Source organism: Chiloscyllium plagiosum, chromosome 22 (assembly GCF_004010195.1).
Source record: "Chiloscyllium plagiosum isolate BGI_BamShark_2017 chromosome 22, ASM401019v2, whole genome shotgun sequence".
NCBI classification, from domain to species: Eukaryota; Metazoa; Chordata; class Chondrichthyes; order Orectolobiformes; family Hemiscylliidae; genus Chiloscyllium; species Chiloscyllium plagiosum.
The window spans coordinates 1097930-1125128 of NC_057731.1; the positions used below are offsets into that span (position 1 = coordinate 1097930).

General features: G+C 40.6%; 1 protein-coding gene and 1 long non-coding RNA gene across 4 annotated transcripts; one reads left to right on the top strand and one right to left on the bottom strand.

Annotated features, from left to right (window-relative positions):
• The first annotated feature begins 1354 nt into the window (after window positions 1–1354).
• sirt1 (sirtuin 1) lies at window positions 1355–22491 on the top strand. Of its 2 annotated transcripts, none has more exons than XM_043712271.1 (8): window positions 1355–1517; window positions 4498–4739; window positions 6399–6551; window positions 11445–11592; window positions 12461–12540; window positions 13938–14124; window positions 16387–16977; window positions 19740–22491. In XM_043712271.1, the coding sequence occupies exons 2-8, from the start codon at window positions 4527–4529 to the stop codon at window positions 20063–20065; spliced, it is 1698 nt and encodes a 565-aa protein (XP_043568206.1). In that variant the 5' UTR covers window positions 1355–1517; window positions 4498–4526; the 3' UTR covers window positions 20066–22491. The 2 variants fall into 2 exon arrangements, with proteins under 2 accessions (XP_043568206.1, XP_043568205.1); XM_043712270.1 differs by having other exon boundaries at window positions 1355–1511.
• LOC122561007 lies at window positions 19970–26794 on the bottom strand. Of its 2 annotated transcripts, XR_006314880.1 has the most exons (4): window positions 26464–26794; window positions 23233–23385; window positions 20805–20972; window positions 19970–20053 (listed from the first exon to the last, which is right to left on the bottom strand). It is a non-coding gene; the product is annotated as an uncharacterized LOC122561007 (long non-coding RNA). The 2 variants fall into 2 exon arrangements; XR_006314879.1 differs by lacking the exon at window positions 23233–23385.
• Window positions 26795–27199: the final 405 nt, after the last annotated feature.

The following is a 27199-nucleotide window of genomic DNA, read 5'->3' on the forward strand; positions in this document are numbered from 1 at the left end:
TTCTCCGTGTCAATTCCTGTACCAGTCAGTGTGCTTACTAACCACTCAGCATTACTCTCCCAATAAATGTTTTTCCTTTACTTTGGTATTTCTTGCAAATTGCACTGATATATTCAAGATGAAAAGCTTTGACCAGATATGTCCTTTCAACAATTTCAAATTCTGTATCACCAAATGACTTGTTCAAATAGTACTTAATTATTGGACAGTTTGGAACATCCTTAGCTTATGAAAGTCACTTTATAAATGCAATTTTTAGTACTTGTAATTGAGTAGCAGTTTCTGTAATATTCAACAGAAAATTTATATGTAGAAACAGAATATTCATCAAATATTCAATCACAATACTGCAGCCTGATTGTTTTAAAATTGTAACTATTTTTTATTATGAACTTATTTACTATGACTGTTTAATATTTTACATAAGGGATAAACCATTTAGGACCAAGAGGAGAAGAAATTTCTTCACTGAAGCTGGTGAATCTTTGAAATTGTCTACACTGAGTCACTGACATTTTTCAAACCAGAGATTGATAGATTCTAGTTACGAGATACATTGAGATTGGAGATACAAGAAGGTGGCATTGAAGGAGATCATCAGCCATGATTGAATAGCAGAGCAGGCTCCATGGCCAACTCCTGCTCATATTAAATATGCTTCACTTGCAGTAAATGCTAACACATTGGTTAGGAAGGTCTGATCATTATCAATGCGAATCTTATTAACTTGCTTTCTATGCTCACAACAGTGAATTTTATTGGATCCAACAAACTAATCAACATGATGGGCTGTCATTAGCTTTCTGTTGAACAGGTTGAAGTTTTGGATGGAGTTACAATTGCTGTGTAATTTACCAGATCATCCAATATTTCTCATTAGTCATCTGCCAGGCAGAATGATTGTTTTGACCTATTATGTGTATATGCTGAGTGTGTGTTACTTTTGAGTTTTTGCATGATCTATTTTCTCCTCAAATAACCACACAATGAGAAGCTCTCTGTCCAATTGTAACGTCTGCTGAGTGACAGTGCCCAATTTGTGCATTTGTGGCTAAAGCATATACTAAATTAAGTATTTTTGTGGTTAAAGTTGCACCTTAAAATGAGATTCCAGTAGATGACCCAGTTGGTAGCACACCAGGATGGGGAGCCAGATGAACAGCCCCTCTTTCCCCCCCCCCCAGTGTTTCCTTCAAAAACCTACTCAGAAATGAGACGTTTAGCTTGGTAACTCCAAACCACAAACCGTCAGCTCGTTGATGATATTACTTGATCCTGCTTGGCATAAGATTGGGATGGCCAGTTGATTATTTTCTCATAAAAACTAACTTTTGTTAAGTGTAGTTTTACAGTGTTTGTTCTTTAAATTTCAGCCAGCTTATCTGGAGGATATGAGGTAAATGCTGCTTCCGAGGAAATTGTTCCAAATGGGGTTCGTTCTTGGGAAAGTGATGACGATGACAAAACATCCCATGCAAGCTCAAGTGACTGGACTCCACGTACCCGGATAGGTACAGGTTAATATGTAATTAATGGATTATTTTACTTAGCGAAGAGCTGGAAGCTCAAATGCATAATTCATGCACAAGTTACTTTTCATCTCTATATAGTATGATTTTATTGGCACTAGGTGTGCTCAGTAGAGTGCAATTCATTTTCTTGCTGTTGACTCCTATTCTCTCCTACCTCACCTCTTTCTGTTGTCAAGCGCTCTAATATTTTCTTCTGAAACTCCCTGTTTTACAGCGTGCAGCTTAGCATAGTGAAACTGTTTGATTTTAGTGTTTCAAGCTTTGTTTTTAAAATAGTGTATCTTAAAAACTGATGGTGTCAACTGGAGTATATGTCTGACTGTAGTCATGTTCCTCTTCATCAGTGAATATATCTTGCAGCATCCAGTTAAATACATGATGAGGAGGTGCCGATGTTGGACTGGGGTGGACAAAGTTAAAAACCCCACAACTTCAGGTTATAGTCCAACAGGTTTATTTGGAAGTACAAGTTTTCAGAGCACTGCTCTTTTTTCAGGAAGCTAGTGGGGCCAGGATCATAAGACACAGAACTTATAGCATACGATCATAGTGTCATGCAACTGATACAATATATTGAACAAACCTGTTAAGTCTTTCATCTTTTAGAATGGATTGCAGGTTTCGATTCATTAATATGTAAATCCCAGAACTTCTTTCAAGTCACATTCCTGAGATAACTAAAGGTTTTATATAAAAGAAAGTTACATGTCAGCTCAGGCAATGCATTAAAGGTGTGAAATTAGAGTCTGTCTGGATTCCAATCTTGCGTCAGACTGGTTCTATTTCCAAAGTAGGAATTTATAAAATGGTACATGGATTGACAGCCTTCAGATTATATGCTTTTGAGCAAACTAGCATATCTGTAAATACAGGCGTGTAGCCTGGGCATATTTCCCACTGTACCACCATCATCAAACTTAGGGAAACAACGCTGGTTCAGTGAGGAATCCTGGCAGGCATGCCAAGCAGCACCAAGCAGATGTAAAAATGAAGTGGTCAACCTGGTGAAGCTACAAAGCAGAACTGCTTGCATGCCAAATTGCAGAATCTACATGCCTAGATAGAACTAAACAATCCAAACCACTCACCATTCCGGCTTGGAAATATATTGCCATTTCTTTCACTGTCATTGGGTCAAAATTCTGGAACTCCCTCCCTAATGGCATTGTGGGTCTCCCTACAGCACATGGACTGCAACAATTCAAGAAGGCAGCTCAACGCCACTTTCTTAAGGCCAATAAGGAATGGGCAGTAAATGCTGGCTCAGTCAGCAATGACCACAATTTTGTTTAAACAATTTGAACTGAACAAGACCATTTACAAACTTCACCTTAATTGAGCTTCCAATCCCTTTTCATTCTCTTTCAAATTTTGCATCCATCACCCATTCTTGCTTGCTAATCTGCACTGCCTCCTGGTCTGGCAGTTGTGCCGTTTGGACATTCTCATCCTTGTATTCAAATAGCTCCATGTCCTTGGACCTTAATCACTTCCAGTCACGCAATCCTCTGAGTTCTATCTATTTCTCCAATCTCTTGCACCAGTTTTAATCTTTTCATCATTGATAGCCATGTTTTAGTTGCTGTGCTCTGACATTTCGAAATTCTCTTTTTCTATCTGCCTGTCATGGACACCTGTCCTCTTAACCATTTATTTGGTTTACTGTCAAATTTAGTCTGACCCATGCTTCCACGAAGTACCTTGGGACAATTTGCTGTTAAAGGAACTATATCAAGACAGGTGAGCATTATTGAACAGTGAAGAAAAATGCATCCTCTACTTTAATTTTGTTGTCTTTTCTTATCTCTCGTGAATTTGTTTTTTTATACAGGCGTGTCAAGAACATACAAAGTAGGAATTGAAGTGGACCATTCACCCTTCAATTCTGCTTTATCTTTCAATAGGATGATCTTGTACCTCAACTCCACCTACCAGCCTATCCTTTTATTCCTTTAGTATTCAAAATCTATCAACCACTATCTTGAATATGCTGGCTGGCTGACTGAGCACCCACCTTTTGGACTAGAGCATTCCAGAGAGTCCTTGAAGTAAATAAATTCCTTCTTGTCCTAGTCCTGAGTGGTCAATGCCTTCCAGTGAGACTGACTGAATTCCAGAAACAAAAACGTAAGTTACTGGAAAAGCTCAGCAGGTCTGGCAGCATCTGTGAAGAGAAGTCAGAATTAATGTTCCTCAGAAGGTTAGGAGAAGTTTTGATAGAGGTTTTCAAATCCAAGGGCTGTTGGTACAGGGTAAACTACTTCTGTTGATGGAAGAATCCAAAACCAGAACACCACAATGTAAGCTGATTGTCAACAGAAGCCAAAGCCACAAAAGCGTTTTATGTGGTGACTGGTTAGGATCTGGAATGTAGCATAAGCCTCAGAGTGTAGCATAAGCTAATTTTGTCATGTGGTTTAAAATAGAATTGGGTAATTATCTGACAGTGAAAGGGCTATGGGGAAAGGCTGTGGACCAGGACTAGATGAGCTGCTCTTGCAGCAAGCCATCATGGGCACCACCTGTGCAGTAACTATTTGATTCCATGATCCTTTTGCAATAAAAGCTGGCACACCACTTAGTTTTCTCCTTGCTTGTTATAACTGCATGTTCACTGTTTGATTTATATACACACACTCCATTCCCTGTGCATAATGTTTCTCAGTCGTCCTCCATTTTAGATCCTTCATGATTTTCAATTTCACAAGCTGTCAGAATCTGCTCAAATCATCACATTGATCCATGACCTTTAATGGTGAGAGTGATGAACCTAAGTGCAGACGCCTAAGGGAACACTCGTTTCACATGACATTCACTGGTATGTGCTTCCACAGCTGGTGGGGATCAGGTGGAAGGATTTGTGGCCCCCAGATGATATGAGAAAACTTAGACACTATTTGGATTACCTTTCAAGAATTTTTTATTTTTGAAATGCCTGACTTTTCCCTTTCCCCTTTCTGACTAGGTCCTTACAGTTTTGTCCAGCAGCATCTCATGCTGGGTACCGATCCACGTTCCATCCTGAAGGATCTGTTGCGAGGGAGCAGTCCTCCACCTGATCTCGATGACATGACACTGTGGCAGATTGTTCTGAACATTTTGTCAGAGCCACCAAAACGGAAGAAGCGCAAAGATATTAACACCCTCGAGGATGTGGTGAGGATCTTGAAAGAGAGCAAAAAAATCATGGTCCTTACTGGAGCTGGGGTAAGTATTAAGGAAAAGTGTTGAATAACTAAAATATCACAATTTTACAATCCTCTTACCTGTTGTAAATGTAATGAGTAGCACCTGCAGGCTATTATCAAATTGAAATTGTCTTTCACAACTAAGATCTTTGTCATTTTAGAAGAGTTCATTTTTAATTACCATATTTTAGTAGTGTGAATTATAGTAGTTTTTATCAAGCTTACCTTTTTGACCTGTTTGCAATTGTGTAAATATATTTCCTGTTTGGGAGAATGCATTGGTTTTTCTTGGTTCTCAGTTTGAAGTCATAGAGGTCTGCCAAATGGAAACAGGCCTTTCAGCCCAACTTATCCAACCTGCCCAGTTTTCGTGTTTAAGCTAGTCCCATTTGCCTGTGTTTGGTCCATATCCTTCCATATCTATCCCTTCCATGTATCTGTCTAATTGTTTCTGAAATTACAAAATTGTACTCACTTCTACCGGATGGGCGGCACGGTGGCACAGTGGTTAGCACTGCTGCCTCACAGCGCCAGAGACCCGGGTTCATTTCCCGCCTCAGGTGACTGACTGTGTGGAGTTTGCACATTCTCCCCGTGTCTGCGTGGGTTTCCTCCGGGTGCTCCAGTTTCCTCCCACAATCACAAAGATGTGCAGGGTCAGGTGAATTGGCCATACTAAATTGCCCGTAGTGTTAGGTAAGGGGTAAATGTAGGGGTATGGGTGGGTTTCGCTTCGGCGGGTCGGTGTGGACTTGTTGGGCCGAAGGGCCTGTTTCCATACTGTAATGTAATGTAATTTAATCTACCACTATCTTTGGCAGCTCATTCCAGACACACTCTACCCTTTGTGTGGAAAAAAATTGCCCCTCTGGATCCTTTTGTATCTCTCTTCTCTCACCTTGAACCTATGCCCTCTAGTTTTAGACTCCCCCACCATGGCGAAAAGCTGTTCATAATTTACCTTATCTGTGCCTCTCGTGTTCCCTTCTCTGTGTAAAATTATTGCTAATCAGCCTGAGCTTATCTCTAGTGTAACACAAACAAAGTGCTGGAACAATTCAATGACTCTGGCAACATCTGTGGAGAGAGAACCGGCGTTCATGCTTTGATTATTTCAGATTTCCAGCAACTTGCTTTTCCCTTCATTCCTAATGGTTGGCCCATGTGGCTCATATGTGGTCAGAAGAGCTCCTGTTACAGTGTGAAAAACTGGTACAGTTTGATGCTGTTGGTTCCTTACGTTTGAACTGAATCTTTGCTAGAAACATGCTAGCGATACTGCTGTGCATCACATTTTCTAACTGGAGCATGAAATTACGTGACAGGAGCAACGAGGAAGAAATATACACATGTCCAAACGTTGTGGCACATTAATGTGCCAGGTGTGGGAAAATAATGAAAAATTGAGTAGGAGTAAGGCCTTTGATCTTTTAGTAAGTTTGTATTTTGTTTGCAGTGATCTTAAAAGTGTCAGTATTTCATCAGTCTCTTAGTGCCGTTGCATTGTTCAGCAGTTTAGCTCAGCAGTCCCTATGTATAAGATTCATGTTTAACCATTGTATTGGCAAAGAAGATTGAATTATTAAATCTTTTAAGTAGAAGTAATAGTTGGAAAACGAACTAAGTTAAATATGCTCTCTGTCTTTGAGTTGATTGATATATTTTTGGGTTTTTCTAGGTCTCTGTTTCATGTGGAATACCAGACTTCAGATCAAGAGATGGCATCTACGCCAGATTAGCAATAGATTTCCCAGACCTTCCAGATCCTCATGCCATGTTTGATATTGAATATTTTAGAAAAGACCCCCGGCCATTTTTTAAGTTTGCAAAGGTAAATATCTCACACGAATTCTTTAAAAACTTGTTACGTGAGTATCATGATTGATTTAAAGGATGAGATAAAGGGAGGGAGAAGATTAAATAGACAGCGAGAGAGACTTGAGACAGTAGACAGTAAGGTTAAAGCAAAAAGACAGATACATAAACAGTCATCCAATTACAGTTTATAAATGTACATTTACCAACTTTACCCCATTAATCATGAGTGAGCATGAAAACAATGTTTATACATTCACAAAAAGAGACAGGTTGAGCATGATTGACGTGCTGCAATGAGTTTCAATGCCAGTGTGATGCCGGGTCCGTAGGTGATAAGCCTCGACTGATGGACCATCTTATCTCAGACGACACGTTGAACATTCACAGCTGGCATGCTGGTCGACCTCAACCAGCCTGTGTTTGCAATCCTCAAAAGTATATCCACAATTGGTTGTGATTCTACTATTGGAAATAATTTAATTACTTATTCGGACTGTGCTCGTTAAAATTAAAAGTCAATTTAAAACCATGAGACAGGCTTGCATTGGGATGCATTTGTGTGGGCTAGAAGTGACATACATAAATGCCGGTTTTATGGATGCAAAAGGAATTTGTAAACACATTGTGCACCTTTTTCATAAAACGAGAATCATGGAGACAACTAATCTATTCTGCATCCACACGGCAATACCCTGACCAATCAGAATCCACCTGGTTTGACAATTAAGATTGCTGGTTCACTGTTATTGCTGTATCTCCATGTCACTGATGGCCCAACCAATCAGAACCCTCTTCTCATTCGATATAAGATCATGTTCCTTTTTGGAAGGCTGTTTCTTACATCCAATTTCTGATGAAGACAAGACAAGAAGCTTCAACTGCTTGTCAATATTTAACAAAGTTAAACAAAATTCTGTACTACTAAGCAGCAATGTTTATGTGGGGATGCAGGTAATCTCATTTACCCCATTAATCATGCTCACTCATGATTAATGGGGTAAAGTTGGTAAATGTACATTTATAAACTGTAATTGGATGACAGTGTTTATGTATCTGTCTTTTTGCTTTAACCTTACTGTCTACTGTCTCAAGTCTCTCTTGCTGTCTATTTGATCTTCTCCCTCCCTTTATCTCATCCTTTATTCATTGTCATGGATTGCTCCATTCTCCTCACACATTTTGGTTGCATATCTTGTCTTTATCTCCAAGTTGCTGCTTTTGCCTAGTTTCATGTTGCGTTTATGCCTCCTCAGGTAGTGTCTCCTGCTGATTTTGCATAACCTTTGGTGCATATTATGGTGTTATCCAAGTCCATGGGGTCAGTTTCATGGATGTTGATGGCACTGAGCATGATCTCGTGACTTCAGTCTGTTCTGCTATAACCTATGTTTCCTTCAACGCGATTGGTTTTAATGCGATTGAAGAATTTAGACCGTTACTTGTAGAATTTAATTGGCTATAATGTGATTCCGGCCCCATTATTGTAAATGGGGCAGCTATTATACAATTTTCTTACAACATAAGATCAGAACTATCACATCATATCAGAATTGACTGTACCCGAATCGACCCTCTAGTTTTTTTGCACCATCTCCAAATGCTTGCTGGCATTAAGTCACAGAAGAACTTCCTCTGCCTTTATGCTGACACAACCATAACCAAAGCCTACATTTGTCCAGTTTCAAATCCGTTTCCTTCTTTGCTCAAAGATATGGAACATAGAATGACGTTGAAGCTTTCATTTCCACATGATCGGTCCCAATATTTGCTTTAATACACTTCCGCAACTCTTTCAACTTCTTCCCTTCTTTCGGAGAGTCGGTGTGGACTTATTGGGCCGAAGGACCTGTTACCACACTGTAAGTAATCTAATTTAATCTATCTAAATCTTGGCCAGTGTTGCCTTTTGTAGCTTTACATGGTCCAAGTTCCCATCTGCATCAAAGCCCATCCTCTGGGAATTCTATGCCTTTAATTAAATTCACTCATGAATTGTGGGCATCGCTGGCTGGTCAACATTTATTGGCCACCCTAGTTGCCCTTGAGAAGACGATGATGAGCTGTGTTCTTGAACCTCTGCAGTCCATGTGCTGTGGGTAGACCCACATTACCATTAGGGAGAGAGTTCCAAGGTTCTGACCCAGCGACAGAAGGAACGTCGATATATTTCCATGTCAGGATGGTGAGTGGCTTGGAGGGGAACTTGAAGGCGGTGATTCACATATATGTGCTGCCCTTGTCTTTCTAGATGAAAATGGTTGTGGGTTTGGAAGGAGCTGGAAAGAATCTTTAGTAAATTTCTGCAGTGCATCTAGTAGATAGTACACACTGCTGTTACTTAGTATCTGTGGTGGAGAGAGTGGATGTTTGTGGACATGGTCTGCTTTGTCCTGGATGGTGTCACGCTTCTTGTGTTGTTGGAGTTCCACCTATCCAGGCAAATGGGAACTATTCCGTCACACTTCTGACTTGAGGCTTGCAGATGGTGGACAGGCTTTGGGCTTTGGGGAATCATGAGGTGAGTTACTCACTGCAGTATTCAGAGTCTCTCTGACTTGCTTTTGTAGCCATGCATTTATTATAGCAAGTCCAGTTGAAATTCTGGTCTCGGTAACCCCCAGGATGTTGATTGTTTTGGCTTCAGGCGATGGTAACACCATTGAATGTCAAATTGGTTAGATTTTCTGTTATTGGTGAAGGTCATAGCCTGGCATTTGTGTGCCACGAATGTTACTTAGCACTTGTCAGCCCAAGCCTCGATATTGTCCAGAATTTGTCACCTTTGAACATAGACTGCTTCAGTATCTGAGGAGTCACATATGGTGCAATTCTGAAAACACTGTGCATTCATTGGTGAACATCCCCATTTCTGACATTGATGAAGCACCTGGTGATGGTTGGATCTAGGACACTACCCTAAGGAGCTCCTAGAGAGATGCCCTGGAGCTGAGATGACTGACCTCCAACAACCACAACCATCTTCCTATGTGTCAGGTTTGACTCCAATCAGCGGAGAGTTTGCCCCCCCCCCCCCAATTCTTATTTATTCCAGTTTTGCCAGAGCTCCTTGATGCTATGTTCGGTCAAATGCAGCCTTGATGTCAAGGGCTGTCACGCTCACCTCACCTCTGGCATTTAGCTCTTTTGTCTGAACCAAGGCTGTAATGAGGTCAGGAGCTGAGTGACCCTGGCAAAACCCAAACTGGCCATCACTGAGTAGGTGCTGCTTGATAGCACTTGATGATGCTTTCCATCACTTTACTGATGATTGAGAGGAGATTGATGAGGCAGTAATTGGTTGGGTTGGATTTAACTGCTTTTTGTGACATAACTGGGCAATTTTCCACATTGTCAATACATAACTGTACTGTAACAGCTTGGCTAGGGGAACAGCAAGTTCTGGAGCACAAGTCTTCAGTACTATTACCAGAATGTTGTCAGGGCTCGTAGCCTTTGCAGCATACCACTCGGTCATTGCCTCCTCTGGGTGGTCCTTTGCTTTGCTTCAGATTTGCACAGTCCAGCAGAGTCATGTTCTAGAGGTATAAACTTCATCCTGTGTTGCACCTACTAATTTGAATGCTGTAATGCTGAGGTTACTTTGCATTAGTATAAATGCATAAGTCCACTGTCTTGATGATGATAAAAGTAAACAAATGGAAAACTAATACTTCCAGTTGAAAACTAATAACTTCATTCATTGGAAATGGCTTAAAAGTCTTTGTATTTCACTGCAGAGCACAATTTTCTGTACAGTCACCCTGCAATGACTTTGTTGCTTTATACTATAATGTGTGCATGATTCTTTGTCACAAATAATTCTCAGACCTTTTTGGCTTCATCCAAATTCACCGATATTTCTCCCAGTTTTCTCTGCTGCAGGCACATATTTGTCTGCTTCTCATCTTCACAGCCTTCATTGAACCATCATGATAAGCCTTTTCTCCTGCACTTTCAAACTTGATTGGCATCCTTCTGTGCCTATCAAAGATCTGAGGACTTGCATTTGAGTCCATGCTTTACCTCTTTCGATGTTTGGCATTACCTGTTTAGATCCTTAATTGCTATCCTTTCCACTGCTGTGTTTTTTCTTTTATTTGCTCATGGGATGTGGGTCACTTGCTCGGCTAGTGTTATTGTTCAAAGGGCCATTAACAGTCAACCACATTTCTGTAGGTCTGGAGTGACATGTCGGCTAGACCAGGCAAGGACAGCTGATTTCCTTCCCTAAAGGACATTAGTGAACCAGAATTTAAAAAAAAAAATTGTCAGTGATTATGTGGTTGCCATTAGACTAGCTTTTTTATTTCATAAATTTTTAAATTGAATTTAAATGTCTTCATCTATCATGGTGGTATTTGAGCTTGCGTCCTCAGAACCATAAACTTGCGGTTCTGGATTAATTGTCCCGTGAAACGACTACTAAGCCATCGCCTCTCCCCCAAAACAATTGGTATACAGTATACTGCTTTAAAAAAAAACACTGACTCCTGTTTGCTACAGTAACTGGTAGAACAATGTGATCTATTCAGCATTGCACCCCTTTCCGTGACCTACTCTCAGTAATATGGATCCAGAAGGCTTACCATGATGTGGTAGCACTTGAATTGTTGATTTACGAGGTTTTAAATAAGCTTCTGCTGAACTAGTGCAAACTCTGTCCTTATTAAATGTAAGGAGGATTTGCTGCAAAATTGATTCATGGAGTGAGGAGGTAAACAGTTTAAAGAGTAGGGAGTTCATTGAGCATCTTGAATAGGCTCACCCAATATACTCAGAATTTTAGAAGCCTAGTCAGATAAAAATCTCATCCTTGATGAAATTGTGTATTAAGTATATGTTAATTCAATATTAATATCTGAACTCCTTAAATTTGAGAACAATTCCTTGTATTTTTATTACACAGGAGATTTATCCTGGCCAGTTCCAGCCATCTCTTTGCCACAAATTTATAGCTTTGCTGGATAAGCAAGAAAAGCTGCTGCGGAATTACACCCAGAACATCGACACCCTGGAACAGGTTGCTGGCATTGGCAGGATTGTCGAGTGTCATGGTTAGTTGAGGATAATCTCTTAACTAGGTACTAAAATTACTGAATGAGTCTTCCTCCACTATACCCTATCCAACTCTGCTCCCTTACCCTAGATATCTCTTGCTGATCCCCCACATCCTGGGCAATTACATGCTTTCATGAGCAGAAAGCATTGTAGTTTGTTTGCTGCTTTTTTGTTTGGTAAGATCCAAATATAATAAAAGCAGTTCTGAACAATTACAAGTCAGGGAATGTGTTGCACTGCTGTTAAGCACATTGTCTCTGTGACCTTGCATCTCAAGTACAAGGTTACATGGCTCCAGTCACTGGCATGTGTTTGAAAGCTAGCATTCCACACCACTTTGGCATTGTGCCATTTATATTCTGTTATTTCTGGCTTGGCCTGGCAGATGATAGGATTGTTTAGGGGGCCAGGCTCTTTAAACACATTAGAGCTTACAGATATTTTGTAATCAACATGTTCAGTGATGTATTCTCACACCTCTGGAGTAGATGGGAATTGAACCTGGGCCTCCTGGCTCAGAGGATGCTACCACTGTGCCACAAAAGCCCTCTTTGGAGTTTAATGTACTGGAGGAGAGCCAGGATTTAGCAAAAGTTAAAGAGAGACTATCTTTATGATTCTACATCCAAGAATGTTATTTTGAAAATGTTATATTGCTGAAGTGATGGTGTAAATTTTATGTGTGAAATGTTGGATGACTTTATCCTAACATCACTTTAGAGGAACCATTATTTGGATCAGTTTACAGCTTTGGATTGGCAATACTTTCCAGACTAAGCTTTTAGGCATTATTAAATCTGTGTGAATTTTTGTTCTTGATTAGTAGCAAAACTGTTGCTTTATTTTCTGGAAACTTTTCCACAGGCTCATTTGCGATGGCTTCTTGTTTGATGTGCAAATATAAAGTTGATTGCGAAGCAATCAGGAAAGATGTTTTCAACCAGGTAAGAATAAGCCTGTTTGTTGAATATTTATTATAGTTAGTGTTTGAAATCATCAGGGGTTGAGGCATGTAATTGGGCCTGCCTCTCCTTTCCTCAACTAATAAAGTTGAGATGCACTGGCTTGAAGTTTCTCCCTGCCCAGGACCCTGGCTGATTTTGGACTGCTGTCCGTGCAGCTTTTATACGAGACAGTGGGGGGGGCACAGATAACATCACACTGGTTTTTCATCTACTGTTTGGTTGCTAAATATGGAGACTTGACAGTTACCACAGTTCACATGGTCAACCCCATTCTATCTTCTAATATTTTAGACCATAAGACAATAAGAAATAGGAACAGGAATAGGCCATTCGGCCCGCCAAGCCTGCTCTGCCATTCAATAGGATCGTGGTTGATCCAATGTTCCTCATGTCCGCTTTTCTGCCTTTTCTCCATAACCCTTGATTCCCTCACTGATCAAGATTCTTTATATCTCAGCCTTAAATATACACAAGGACTCTGCCTCACAGCTCTCTGTGTGGCAAGACATTCCAGAGACACTGAACCTTCACAGAAGAAGTTCCTCCTCATCTCAGTCTTAAAAATGTACCCCTTTATTATGAGACTATACCCTCTGGTCCTAGACCTTTCCATGAGGGGAAATAAATCTCTCAGCATTGACCCTGTCAAGCCCCTTAAGAATCCAATATGTCTCGATGAGATCATCTCTCACTCTTCTAAACTCAAATGAGTAGACTCCCAATCTGTTTAACTTTTGCTGATAAGACAATCCCTCCATATCTGGGATTATCTGAGCGAACTTTTTCTGAGCAGCTTCCAATGAAACAATATATTTCCTTGAATAAGGGAATAAAAACTGGTGACAATATGCCAGATGTGGTCTCACCATCACCTTGTACACTTGCAATACGACTTCACTACTCTTATATTCCAACCCCCTTAAATAAGAGCCAACACTCCATTAGCCTTCCTGATTATCTCCTGCTCCTGTGTGCTAGCTTTCTGCGCATCATGCACAAATACCTTTATATTGCAGCTTACTGCAGTTTCTCTCAAATTAAGTAATATTCAGTTCTTTTGTTCTCCCTTCCAAAATGAACAACTCCCACTTGCCAAATTTTTGCACTCACTTAACCTGTCAAAAGTCTGTGTAAATTGTTTGTATGCATCTTGCAACCTATCTTTCCATCTAATTTAGTGTTAACTGCAAATGTGGCTAAAGTGTGTTCGCTTCCTTCCTCCAGGGCATTAATATATTGCCGCACTGGATTGGCTGGAATTTTTATACCAGGGCTAATTTAGAGACCAGTACATGTTTTGTTGAGAAATGTGTATCTCTAAATAAGCAGAATAGCTTGTCATGTGGAACTAATTTGTGTATTCCATTCCTCATCAGGTAGTGCCCCAGTGCCCAAAATGTCCACCTGATGTTCCTCTTGCAATTATGAAGCCAGATATAGTATTCTTTGGAGAAAATCTACCAGAGCAATTCCACAGAAGTATGAAATATGACAAAGACGAGGTTGATCTCCTAATTGTGATCGGATCTTCCTTAAAAGTGCGGCCAGTGGCCCTCATACCAAGTAAGAAATTCCACCCTTCAGTTAGATCCACATTGATGGCTTGTGCTGCTCAGGTGCAATTATAGGCAATACATTTTGAAATCCAGAAAATTGAAGGTCACTGACTTGAAACATTACTTCTATTCTCTCCACAGCAACTGCCTGACCTTCCAGTATTCTCTTAATATTTGAAATACTGAAGTTGGGTATCACATTCAAAACATTTCAAACAGTGCCACATGGTACATAAGGGCCTGCTTGGACGTGGTGCTTTTTGTGTCCAAGACCCATCCCTCTACTGCTTTCAACAAAAGTCTAGCTTTCGATACTTAGTTAAATTTGCACTCAAAGCTTGGGTTCTTCGTATGGCATGTTCTGTATAGAAGTGTATTTGGTTTATGTCATGTTACATATGGCTTTGCAACCGTTACATAGTCTGCTAGTCATTGCTTTTTGCATAAACTTTGAAGTAGATGAAAATGCTGTTCTGTTTTTAATCAACTCGCTTCAACAAATCTTAGTTCAAAACTGGTCAGTAGTCTGTCAATTGTAGAATTTGGGATTTCTCACTTACACTGATATATCTTTTGGCTATAAGGCATTTATGAGCTTTGGTGATCTCAAGCTAGTAAATCATGGTCATACCTTGAAGGAGAAGGGCACCAGATCCATGTAGGAAACACTACCTGCAAACTCCAAACCCAGCCACACTGCTTCCTGACTTGGAATTGTACTGCTCATTCTTCACTGTCAATGGGTTAAAACTGAAAATCTCCTTTGCTAACGCCAGTGTGTGTGTCCCTGCTTGCCAAGTATAACAATGGTTCAAAATGGTAGCTCACCCACACCTATGGGATAGGTAATAAATGCTAGCCTGGACACCCATGTCCTATGATTAAATATTTTAATTTGAGAGGGCAGAAAGGCCTCACAGATGTGTGGGCAAGAGGGATATTGTTACAATTGTGCCATGCTGTTCTGAACATTGGGATGTTGTTAATGCTGAGTGAAGGGAGATGTATTCTTCAGAAATTGGAGCACTCACTCCACGCAAATTGTGCAAGTCCAAAATGAACATTGAAAGTAATTTCACATTCTTTGTATGAATTGCTGATTGGAAATCTGATTTGTTTCTTTCTCTCTCACAGTGAGAGCGAGAGAGAGAGGATACCTGTGGAAAATATCCACCTACTTTGTTTTAATGTCTATTGTGTATTTGTTACAAAGTTCAGCAGAAGTTTTCCTTCTGTTGATGGTGGTTGGCATGTGCAGTTGATGAAATTGAGCTTTAAATGTCTTTGCTTTTCAGAATATAGTGATTTATGTTGGCATGCACTGGTGGCCAATTTTGAAAGTGTGAGCAGTACATGTGGCACATTGTGACTATTTACAGCTGAAGGTGAAACAAATTACAACCTAAAGTCACAGAGCCATATTGGACTTGAAACATTCATTCAGTTTCATTCTCTACAAATGCTGCCAGATTTGCTGAGTTTCTCCACATCTGTCATACATTATTGAGTATATGCTGTCAGCCAGGTTTTCAGTTTGGTTTATAACTTGCTTAGACCCTGGCCCTTAGGAAATGAGATAAATTAACTCCTTCAGCTACTGTCCAGCCAATTTAGTAGTATTGAGAAATGGTTTTAGTGTTTTTAGGTACGCGCAATTCAGTGTCACTTTAAGGGGTTATCAAAGAAAATGGGTTGCTTCAAACTGAAGCCAGTTACTTTTCCTGTATTCTGATCATGGGGTACAGGTGTCTCGGGCATCTTCAGCATTCGTAGCCGAGCCAGAAGGTGGTTGTGGTGAGCTGCCTTCTTGAGCCGCTGCAGTCACCATGGTGTTGGGGCACCCACAGTGCTCCTGAGACGGTGTTCCAGGATTTTGACCCCCCCCCCCGGCAGTGAAGGAATGACAGTAACACTTGTTTATTGCAATTGTTTCAGTTTGTAATTTATGATCTGAAATTGGCAAATGGTTATGTGTATTTCCAAATCCTACTTGTGAGTGGAAGGAGAGCTGCAGGTACAGGAAGTTTTGAAAGAAAAGTCGGATAAGCTGGAAAAATCTAACCGTTTTGATCAGTATTGTGGAAGGAAGAGGCAAATTGAAGTTTCAAGTATGAATCCTTCATCACACTCCGATATACACCTTGAAATGATAATTTGGCATTCTCTGTACAGGTCAGAATTTCCAGGCATTACCTCCATTGTTTAGTTGTGTACTTTTGTAGTCTTCTATGTAGTATGATCCTAACTCGCTCTCTCGATTTTTATACAGGCTCTGTACCACACCATGTGCCTCAGATACTCATTAATAGGGAGCCCTTGAATCACCTGAACTTTGATGTGGAACTGTTGGGCGACTGTGATGTTGTCATTAATGAGCTATTTCATCGTTTGGGTGGAGAGTTTGAAGAACTTTGCAGCAATCCCATAAAGCTGACAGAAATCACTGAAAAGCCCCCACGATTGCAAAAAGAGTCAAAATGTCCCTCGTTTGATCTTCCACCCACGCCTCCCATTTTAACAGAAGATTCTAGTTCATGTGAACAAGAAATAGAGTCTCACAGATTGACCGCAAGAAAAGTTTCTATCACTAAAAGTTGTGAACCTGTTGGAGAATCTACTACAAGTTGTGCAGATGAAAATCCAGAGCAATCTGAGGTAGAAAAAGATCTTCATGAGAAGGAACTGGAGAGCAAGAGTTCTGTGGAGGAAAGTTTTGGAAATTGCACTGACGAACCTGTTGAGGATAATTGTCCAAACCCAGGGCATCATGTTCCAAGTAATATAAAGCATACTAAAGAAGTCTTCAAAAGAGAATGGAGCAATAAATATCCAAAAGAACAAATCAGCAAAAGATTAGGTGGTAAGTCTTGCCTGTAGACGTTTTGTGTGTCCTTGACTGTTGATATATTCCATGCACTGGACAATAAAGGACAGTGACCAATGCTGTGTTCACCAGCAACCCACCAGAAATATTAGCACACCAATGTATAAAATCAGCTTCGGGAGCTGCTGATTGCTGGTGATTACCTTGTCCATGTTCAGTATTGTATTTATAAATACATGGACCTGGACATTGACTGTAGCTATTTGAGCATATTTGAGCAGCCAGGATCAGTACTGTCCTCACTTCCAACACTGGATAACAATTAGAAGTGCACATCTTTATTGTTGCCCTCCTTGCCCATCCTTAACCGAGATGATACCAGTTGTAATAGTTCCACTAGTTGAGCTTGGTAACCACAAGACTTTGTATGTGAGAGAGGGGAGTGGAGAGTAGGGACCAGTCTTAATTATTTTCAATCAGTGTGTTTGGCCATGTTATGACACATGACTAGGATAGGTGGAACATGAACCCAGACCTTCTGGCTCAGAGATAGGAGCACTACCACTGCACCACAAATGTAACTGACCAAGTTGCTGGTGAAAGAACTTTGAAAGCAGCAGAGAATATAGTTCAGCCAAAAAATAACGATAGCAAAGTTTCCTGCTGCAGGGGATGAGAAAAGAGTTTGTGTTAATAAGGAGGACAGCCTGCAGCCATTGTCTAAACTGAGGCGTTTAATGAATCTGAGCATGCCCCTTTGTTGGTGGTTCACCCTAGTTATGGTGAATTGGTAACTCATGCTTGTGAAAATTCGTTTGAGTGTCCGAACCAAACTACAAAACCATTATACTTCACTGATGTCATCACAAGCAGCAAGATGTGAATAATACCCAATACAGTGTGACAGAATATAGCACTGCCTCAAGTGAGTGACCCAAGTTAACGCAGCCAAAATCATAGAATCACAGGATAGTTATGGTGCAGGTCGAGACCATTTGGCCCTTAGTACCAAGCAACAAGCCTTCAGGACACTCACAGCTGGAGAGAACAGTGTCTGTCCCCAAAATTATACTGTACCCTACCACAACTAAATCCTCATTTCCTCCTGCCCTTGAATGGCTCCCAGCACAGCCTTGTGTTGTGCATTGGGACCATGTGGAAATCCTGACCTACCTGACTCAAGGGAAGTACACAGGAAACTCCCCCCATGTCTGGAATCTTCTGAGAAAGGACTTAAAGTTAGAAAATTCAGAGGGTTCTGACTTAATTTAATAGTTACCCAGAAGAAGTTCGAAGATTCAATACCTAGTCTGACTCCCTATAACTATTAACTCAACCTCTGACACACTGCTGACTGCAAACCCTCATCAACCACTCCCACCCAACCCAAAACCCTCAATCCTCCCCAATCTGCCAGATCCTATCCACCTGGTTGCTTGCCTTTGCTTTTTCACTGTAATCTTTAAACAACTGACACCGTTCAGTCCTGTGAACAAAAAAGGGCTATGTCTGAATTGCTGCTCCTGTGCTAAGTAGTTTACTAGTTTACTCCAATATCCAGGACAGACTGGTCTCTGAATGTTAACCAGCTGTATACCAGCAGGTAAGTGGGTAATCGAGAAAAGATGACTATCAGTCAAATTTGTTCAGGGCCATTGTCCAGCAGAAGAAACTGCTCCCAATTTTGCAAAAGTGTCACTAGATGTTTTTGTATCTCCTGATCAAACAGATGGATCCCTAAGTTTTCAACAAATCCAAAAGCTGGCCTCTCAGGCAGGGTACCCCTCCCTCCCTATTGCAGTGTGTTGTCAATCTTGATTTTGTGCTCAGGTTTCTGCTGTTGGTCTTCGTGACCTAGCTCAGCCAGTAGGTAGGTAAGACTCTCATCTACAGTTAACTCCAAGAATGATTACACATTTGCAGGACATCTGTTAGTTTGGTGACTTTTAAGTGGAAACAAAGATTGGAAATAAAGTGACAAACTTTCCAAAGGTATTCCCAGTCTCAAAGATGGTTATTCTCCGTGAGACTGGAATGTATGGATCCTGCAGGTTAAAATGTCAGGTTACAGAATGTTGCTGTTGGAGGGTTTGACCAACAGCAAGAGGCTGAATAGGCTGGGACTATTTTCCCTGGAGCATCAAAGGCTGAGGGGTGACATTATAGAGATTTATAAAATCATGAGGGGCATGGTTAGGGTGAATAGCTAAGGTCTTTTTCCCAGAGAGGCCATAGGTGTAAGGTGAGAGGGGAAAGATTTAAAAGGGACCTAAGGGGCAATTTTTCACGCAGAGGGTGGTGTGTGTATGGAATGAGCTGCCAGAGGAAGTGGTAGAGGCTGGTACAATTACAAATTTAAAAGCATCTGAATGGGAATATGAATAGGAAGGGTTTTGAGGGATGTGGGCCAAATGCTGGCAAATGGGACTAGATTAGTGTAAGATATCTGGCCGGCATGGATGAGTTGGATTGAAGGGTCGGTTTCCATGCTGTAATTCTACAATTCCATGAAACAAGCAGATTTCTTCTGTCTCTGGAATGTGTTTTTGCACATCCAAATCTTACAGTTTGGTGCAATGTACTATAAATAAAGTAACAAAGAACTTTGTGCCTTGTTGTCTAAGAGTTTATGTTACCTCCCAATAATCAAATCCCAGTATCTTTGTGGAACTCCTCAGGGCTAAGCTTTGCACATTGTATGTTGCAAATTGAGCTGCTGGGGAAGGGATATATCTGACTATTGCGTATTTGTAACTTAGCACAGTGACCTTACAACATTTTCATTTCTCAATTTTCAGATTCCCAGTATCTGTTCTTGGCGCCCAGTCGGTACATCTTCCATGGTGCTGAAGTCTACTCAGATTCTGAGGGAGATGACGGCTCATCTTCTGCCAACAGTGTTAGCAACAATGAATCCTGCAGCAGCCAAAGTGTTGGTGATGGGGAGGAGGAGAGCGAGATTGAAGAATTTCCTCATGGAATAGAGGAGGAAGGAGTTGGTGCTCATTATGGAGCTTTGGGGATGTACTTTGAGACTGGGCATCTCGCAGGTGGCAATGTGTTGAGTGAGTCTGTTGAAAACCCCATGCAAAGTGAATGTGAAGATGGTAATCTGTTGGAATAAAAGACATAATTGCATGATATTGTTTTGTTAAGCTATATACCAGCATTAAGCCACTTTTAGGAAACTTCTTACAGCCAGTGTGCTTTCCTGGATGTACAGTGGCTGTATTGATCATGCAGAACTTCAGTCTGAAACTTCTTGTTCAGCCTATTACACACTGAAACACTAGGCCACCTTTACTAACTCCTTTTCACTGAACATGGTACATTTACCAAATACAAATTTTGCATTTTTGGACAATTGTTTAACATGAGTTCATTTGTATTGCCTTTATGTTGAGCATTTATTTTTACTGGGATGGATTCTCTTCCCTGCCAAAATGTTTCACTTTGTTTTAGTTTTTTTTTGTTTTGACTTAAATGCTTTGAGTTGTACAGCTATTTAATAGAGTTCCTCAGAAGTTAAAATGAATCTTCTGTATATATTTTTGTGGATGCTTGTTCAAAAGCCATTTACTTGCTGAAAAGGATACAAAGGGAGCAAAGAGAATAATAAGACCAAAGAACAGTGGGTGATCTCGACTACAGCTGCGACAGAGGTTGAAGAAGTTGTGTTGCAGAAATTATTTTTGGGTGGTGGGCAGTTTGTTGAAGCGTATTGCAGATTTTATTTCCAGTTTGTATCTTCTCTCATGAAGATCATAATGTTTTCTATGAGATGAGCTGGCAGCTAATTTATATACCAAGTTACTTGTTGTTTTCATTGAGCTTAAGCTGTATATTAGAAACCAGGTAAGTACCTTTGAGGCGTACTTGAGTGGATTCAAGATAACTTTTACAAGATGTAGCACTTGTAGTTACATGCTGCCTTATAGAGATTAGTAGAGTTTACTCCTGTACCGGTTCTGCTCAGGCCTGGTTTCGGGTTTGGTATGTAGCAGGTTCATGTTGTTCCTTGCATTTTCTTCCTGTGGAAATGAGATGTAAAGTGTAATTTTTTTAAAAACTGAAATATTTGAACACCATTGCAGAATTGAAGAAGGAACACAATACTGAGCTCTAATTTCTGCTGATGTGCCAACGTTCCACTTCCTTGTTGTGTTGGAAATTACTTTCTTCAAGTATTTTGACTGTTAATTACGTGAAATAAGCTTAGCATTTAATAAAACCTTATTGTCTGCCAGGTAAAAATTATGCAACTTATTAACAGCTTTATTCCAGAGGCCCTTTATAAAGTGTTGGTCCAGCAACAATGAGACTTAAATTCTGTAATTTGCAGAACAAATAGTGTAACTAGTCTTCTGATGTCTTGAAGAAATCTTTGGATGTTAAAGTGGGCGCAGCATATTTTGCTTAGAACATATAAGCTGAGGATGTCTGAACTCTGTAAAGGGTCTTATTATGCGTATGTACTTGTTTGGTGAAACAACTAAAGAATTGATTAGTTTTGCATGGTACAAGAGTTAAACATGAGCAGTTCAACATGTCAACACAAATTTCTCTCTCCTCACCCCCATCCGTACCTGGGACACTGTCATTTCACCACATTTGCAATTATTTTTCTCAATTCTTTTTAATATTCCATAAAGTCACACTTTTATTCTGTACCTTCCTTTCTGCAGATAATGTTCACTATTGCTCACGTGCAGAACTCTTCTTAGTTTTCACTGGGTGAAGGGACATGAGTCAGCTGATAGATGGTGATTAAAAAGAGAAGCATTGATTATAATCTTCAAGCAATGTCAAAATAGTTTGGTGAAATGTGACCACACTGTTTTCAGTGATGCTGACCTTGGCTTTGACAGTAATTCCAGCACTCTGGAAGTTTTAATCCTGTGGTTACATTCTTTTTGTTCTGCAGCTGAGAAACAATATAGGCCAGATTGTCCATATCCAATCTGATTTACCCTGGAATAGTGAAATGGGAGTCAAATTCATTCACGGGACATACTTTAAAAATTCTTACGTTCATTCCCTGCTCTGACAGCACCATAAGTATCTTACCAATATCATTGAAGAAATTTTGTGACATGATCTAATTTATGATCAACAAATTTTAAGGTATTGAATATAGGCTATATTTGCTCTGTTACTTTGCAGGATGGTGTTCAAATTATTTCTCTTTTTGTACATACTGAATAATTAATGTATTCAAACTACTTTTATAAGGAGCAGTTATTAAAGGTAACATGTTTTCAGATACAAAAACAATTTCATACTTAAAAGTTTTGGGTCTTGAATTTTTTAATGCATTTAAAATCCTCCAATTTGAATTTACAAGCTTTTACAAGAGAAATGCTTTTTGAAATTGACAACCGGACTGTTGGAATACTGTGACTAATGGAAATGTTCTGCCAGTTTAAGCTGAATTTAAAGTTTTAAAAGCTTGTTCCTCTTCCATATACCACAGTCTCTGTTCTCTGTGCTTCTCTTTTAAAGATGTATTTGGATGGATAATATATTGCAATAAATCTCCTTCATAAATTATTTGGTTTCAGGTTCATTATTAAACTACCTTTGAGGACCTGTCTTGGTGTATTGTAAGATCATTAATGGATTCTGAATTGCAATCTTAATTTGTCAATTTTTCACTTCATAGAGGAATCTCTTTTACTGCTAGGACATGAAAGTCTGCGAGCTGTTTGCTCTCCATTGTTTTATTTAAAATGATTGTAAAGATACAGCAAAAATAGAATAGGTTAGATTCCCTACAGTGTGGAAACAGGCCCTTCAGCCCAACAGGTCCACACCGACCCTCCAAAGAGTAATCCACCCAGACCCATTTCCCTCTAGACTAATGCATCTAACACTATGGGCAATTTAGCATGGCCAATTCACCTGACCTGCACATCTTTGGACTGTGGGAGGAAAGCGGAGCACCCGGAGGAAACCCACGCAGACACTGGGAGAATGTGCAAACTGCACACAGACAGTCGCCCGAGGCTGAAATCAAACCTGGGACCCTGGTGCTGTGAGGCAGCAGTGCTAACCACTGAGCCACCGTAAATGTGTGGAATATACTTAGTAAAATTTTTCCAAATCATTATTTCCTTTTCTTTCCCAAGTGTTTTAGAAATGTAATCTATAGGAGTTAGGGAGTCTGTAAGAAAACCCATTAGACTAAAATGGTGTTTTTATTCCCTTTCTTGTATTTTGTTTGGAAATGGGATGTGCAGCACCGTTCCATAATTAAACAAGCTTCAGGATTTTCTCAGTTTCACGTCTCACCTGTCAGCATTACTGCCTATTTTTCCGTGACAATTTGTTCAGTGCCTGTAACCTCTGCAGTTTTCAAGACTTGGATGTGTTCTGTGGTAAGAGTGGTGGAGGGGGGAGTCTTGTCCCAGAAAGAGAAACAGCCAAAAACACAGCAAGGTTGACCTGCAGGGAAGTGACAACAAAGCCATCAATTATGTTGACTTTGTGGAGTCTGTTAAGACGCCAAGAGGCTTAATGGGATAGATGCTGAGACCCCTCGTAGGGGAGTCTGAGATCTGGTATGGGGAGGGGGATATTGTTTGAAAATAAGAGATCTCCCATTTAAGATGGAGATTAGAAATTCTTTATCCCAATCTTTTCAATTCTCTTCCCCACGTGCATTGGAGGCTGTCCTTGATTTTATTCGCAGCTCAGTGAGATAGATATTTGATGTATAAGATAGACTAGGGTCGTGAGAAGCAGACAGGAAAGAAGGGTTCAGGCCATAATCTGATCAGAGTCACAGAGACGTACAGCATGGAAACAGACCCTTTGGTCCAACCTGTCCATGCCGACCAGATATCCCAACCTAATCTAGTCCCACCTGCCAGCACCCGGCCTATATCCTTCCAAACCCTTCCTATTCATATACCCATCCAAATGCTGCTTAAGTGTTGCAATTGTACCAGCCTCCACCACTTCCTCTGGCAGCTCATTCCGTACACATACCACCCTCTGCATGAAAAAGTTGCCCCTTAGGTCTCTTTTATATCTTTCTCCTCTCACCCTAAACCTATGCCCTCTAGTTCTGGACTCCCCGACCCCAGGGAAAAGACTTCATCTATTTATTCTATCCATGCCCCTCATAATTTTGTAAACCTCTATAAGGTCACCCCTCAGCCTCCGACGCTCCAGGGAAAACAGCCCTTCCTGTTCAGCCTCTCCTTATAGCTCAAATCCTCCAACCCTGGCAACATCCTTGTAAATCTTTTCTGAACCCTTTCAAGTTTCACAACATCTTTCCGATAGGAAGGAGACCAGAATTGCATGCAATATTCCAACAGTGGCCTGTACTCAATACTCTGACCAATAAAGGAAAGCATACCAAATGCCTCCTTCACTATCCTATCTACCTGCGATTCCACTTTCAAGGAGCTATGAACCTGCACTCCAAGGTCTCTTTGTTCAGCAACACTCCCTAGGACCTTACCATTAAGTGTATAAGTCCTGCTAAGATTTGCTTTCCCAAAAATGCAGCACCTCGCATTTATCTGAATTAAACTCCATCTGCCATTTCTCAGTCCATTGGCTCATCTGGTCTAGATACAGTTGTAATCTGAGGTAACCCTCTTCGCTGTCCACTACACCTCCCATTTTGGTCTCATCTGCAAACTTACTAACTGTACCTCTTTTGCTCGCATCCAAATCATTTATGTAAATGACAAAAAGTAGAGGACCCAGCACCGATCCTTGTGGCACTCCACTGGTCACAGGCCTCCAGTCTGAAAAACAATCCTCCACCACCACCAAAGGTCATCTACCTTTGAGCCAGTTCTGTATCCAAATGGCTAGTTCTCTCTGTATTCCATGAGATCTAACCTTGCTAATCAGTCTCCCATGGGGAACCTTGTTGAACGCCTTACTGAAGTCCATATGGATCACATCTACTGCTCTGCCCTCATCAATCTTCTTTGTTACTTCAAAAAAACTCAATCAAGTTTGTGAGACATGATTTCCCATGACACAGCTGTAATCTTATTGAATGGAAGAGAAGGCTGCAACCTTCCTTACGATTAAAAAGAACTGACACAATTTCTGATGCTCCTCTGAGCTGCACCTGTCTTCTGTGCAGCCACAAGACCTGTCCTCAGCCGTGAGCTGGCCTTTAGGGAACAGCTGCATTTCTAACCTGAGTGGGAAAGTCACTTGGGCAACAGCTGAAGTTAGTTGAGTCTCAGCCACTGACCTGAGGAATGTCTTGTGGTTGTGTTCTGAGAGAGACTCAGTTCCTTAGGGCTGTCCAGTTCAAATGATTCACACAAATCAGGGAAAGGCATTTTTGCTTAGACTTCAGGATTCAGGCAATCCTTACTCAGAACAAGGCTGTAATAATAAGGTTTAGTATGCAACGGTGCTGATTAAAAACTAGTGAAACTCTGAGTCTTTTGTAATATATCTGAAGTTGAGGATTCAGATCAGCTATGACCTCTTGAATGGTGGAGCAGACTCAGTGGGCTGAATAGCCTCCTCCTGCTCCTACATTTGATGGTTTTCAAATTGATTGTCTGCATTACCCCAGTTTTGTAGCAGAATTCCAAAGTGATCAGGAAAGTGCAAGATGCAAGTAAACTCCCAAGAAATATTGGACTGTCAATCAGAGGGAATCAATGAAAAGTTCCAAATACTTGAACAAAATCATTAAATAATATGGTGTGCTGTTAAGTGATAATATTTATAGAATGGACATTTCTTGGTTTCCAGTGTAAAAAACTCAAACAAATGAGGTGAAATATAAAATACTGCAACCCTATGTTACATGAGAATATTTGTAAGGATGAAGTCTGAGCAAACAAGACCAGGCACAATGAGCAAAGTGCACAATATTTATTCACAAGAAGCTAGTTTAAAAAAAACACTCTGTTACTGGGTAAGTCTTCGACAAGTTTCCATTCAAACAGGATTACATGGCTCATCTACCATCTCCACTGCATATGGGCTTAATCTCTAAAAAGACTCCTACCCACGAACTGGTACACATTTGCAAGAGTGTGATATTCTACATTTGTGTCAGCCAAATTTCATTAGTGAGCATGTATTGTTCTACTCACCTCTGTGACATTATCAAACAGCATTCTCCTTTGGAAGACAAGGATTATTGCTGGAATTTAAACATATTACAATGTGCTATGTAAGGGATGTGGCCAGTATCATTGGATTGTAACTTGAGTTGTTTGACTGAGCATTACAGCATCATCAGATACAGTGTTTGGGAATCTTTGGGGGAAACCAACATGGCTGAACATTGGCATCTATGATGCTGGGGACTATAGGACGATACAGGGACTTGCACTTCTGGCTGAAGACGTCAGCAAATGCTCTAGCCTTATCTGTGGTTCTGAATTGCTGGTCTCCACCACCATTGAGCACAGGGATGTTTTTGGGACTGCCTCATCTGGTTAATTGTTTAATTGTTCAGTATCATTCATAACTGGATGCAACAGACTGCGGAGCTTTGATCTAATTTATTGTTTGTGCACTCACCTCCAAGATGGCGGCAGAGTAGGACACTTCAGCTGGAGCTCATTGATTTCATCTTCCTCTTCTTTGTTTTTCCCTCTTTTTGGTGACTCCCGGCCTCAACATGGATACGGACTCTCAGCCTCAGCACACAGCCAGAGTGGCGGTCTCTTGGCTCTGTGAGGACTTCCAAGGTGAATCCAGAGTGGTCTCCCAAGGTGAAGCCCAATGTGGTCAGGAGTCGAGGCCCAGTGCTGACTGGAGACTTAGGAACCAGCGAGGACTGGGTTGGAAGGACTGTTGTTCTGAACTTCTTATTTCTCTATTTTCTAATTTATTCATACAATCTGTAATGCTGGACGTTTTACTGCGTTATTTTTCCAATTTTTTTCCTAAGAACTTGTACCTAAGATGGTGCCATAAGTGGCAACTTGTAAGCTTTTCACTGTACTCATTTCAGTACATGTGACAATAAAGCTAATTCAATTTCTTAGCTTCAGCTATCTCACATTGTTCTGTTGTTTGGCATGTTTGAAGTCTGTCCCATTTAGCACGATGTGAGGTATTCCCAATGTGATGAGGAGGAACTTAAATGGGGAGAGGAGAAGGATCCAGCCGTTGCTATCCATCTAGGTAGCAAGAAGGGATTGTGGGACAAAGAGGTTCTGCTGCAGGATTCCAAACAGCTCAAGGCTAAATAAAAAACTGGAACTACGGACATAGTAATGTTAGGATTACTACCTAGGCCATGTGCAAGTTG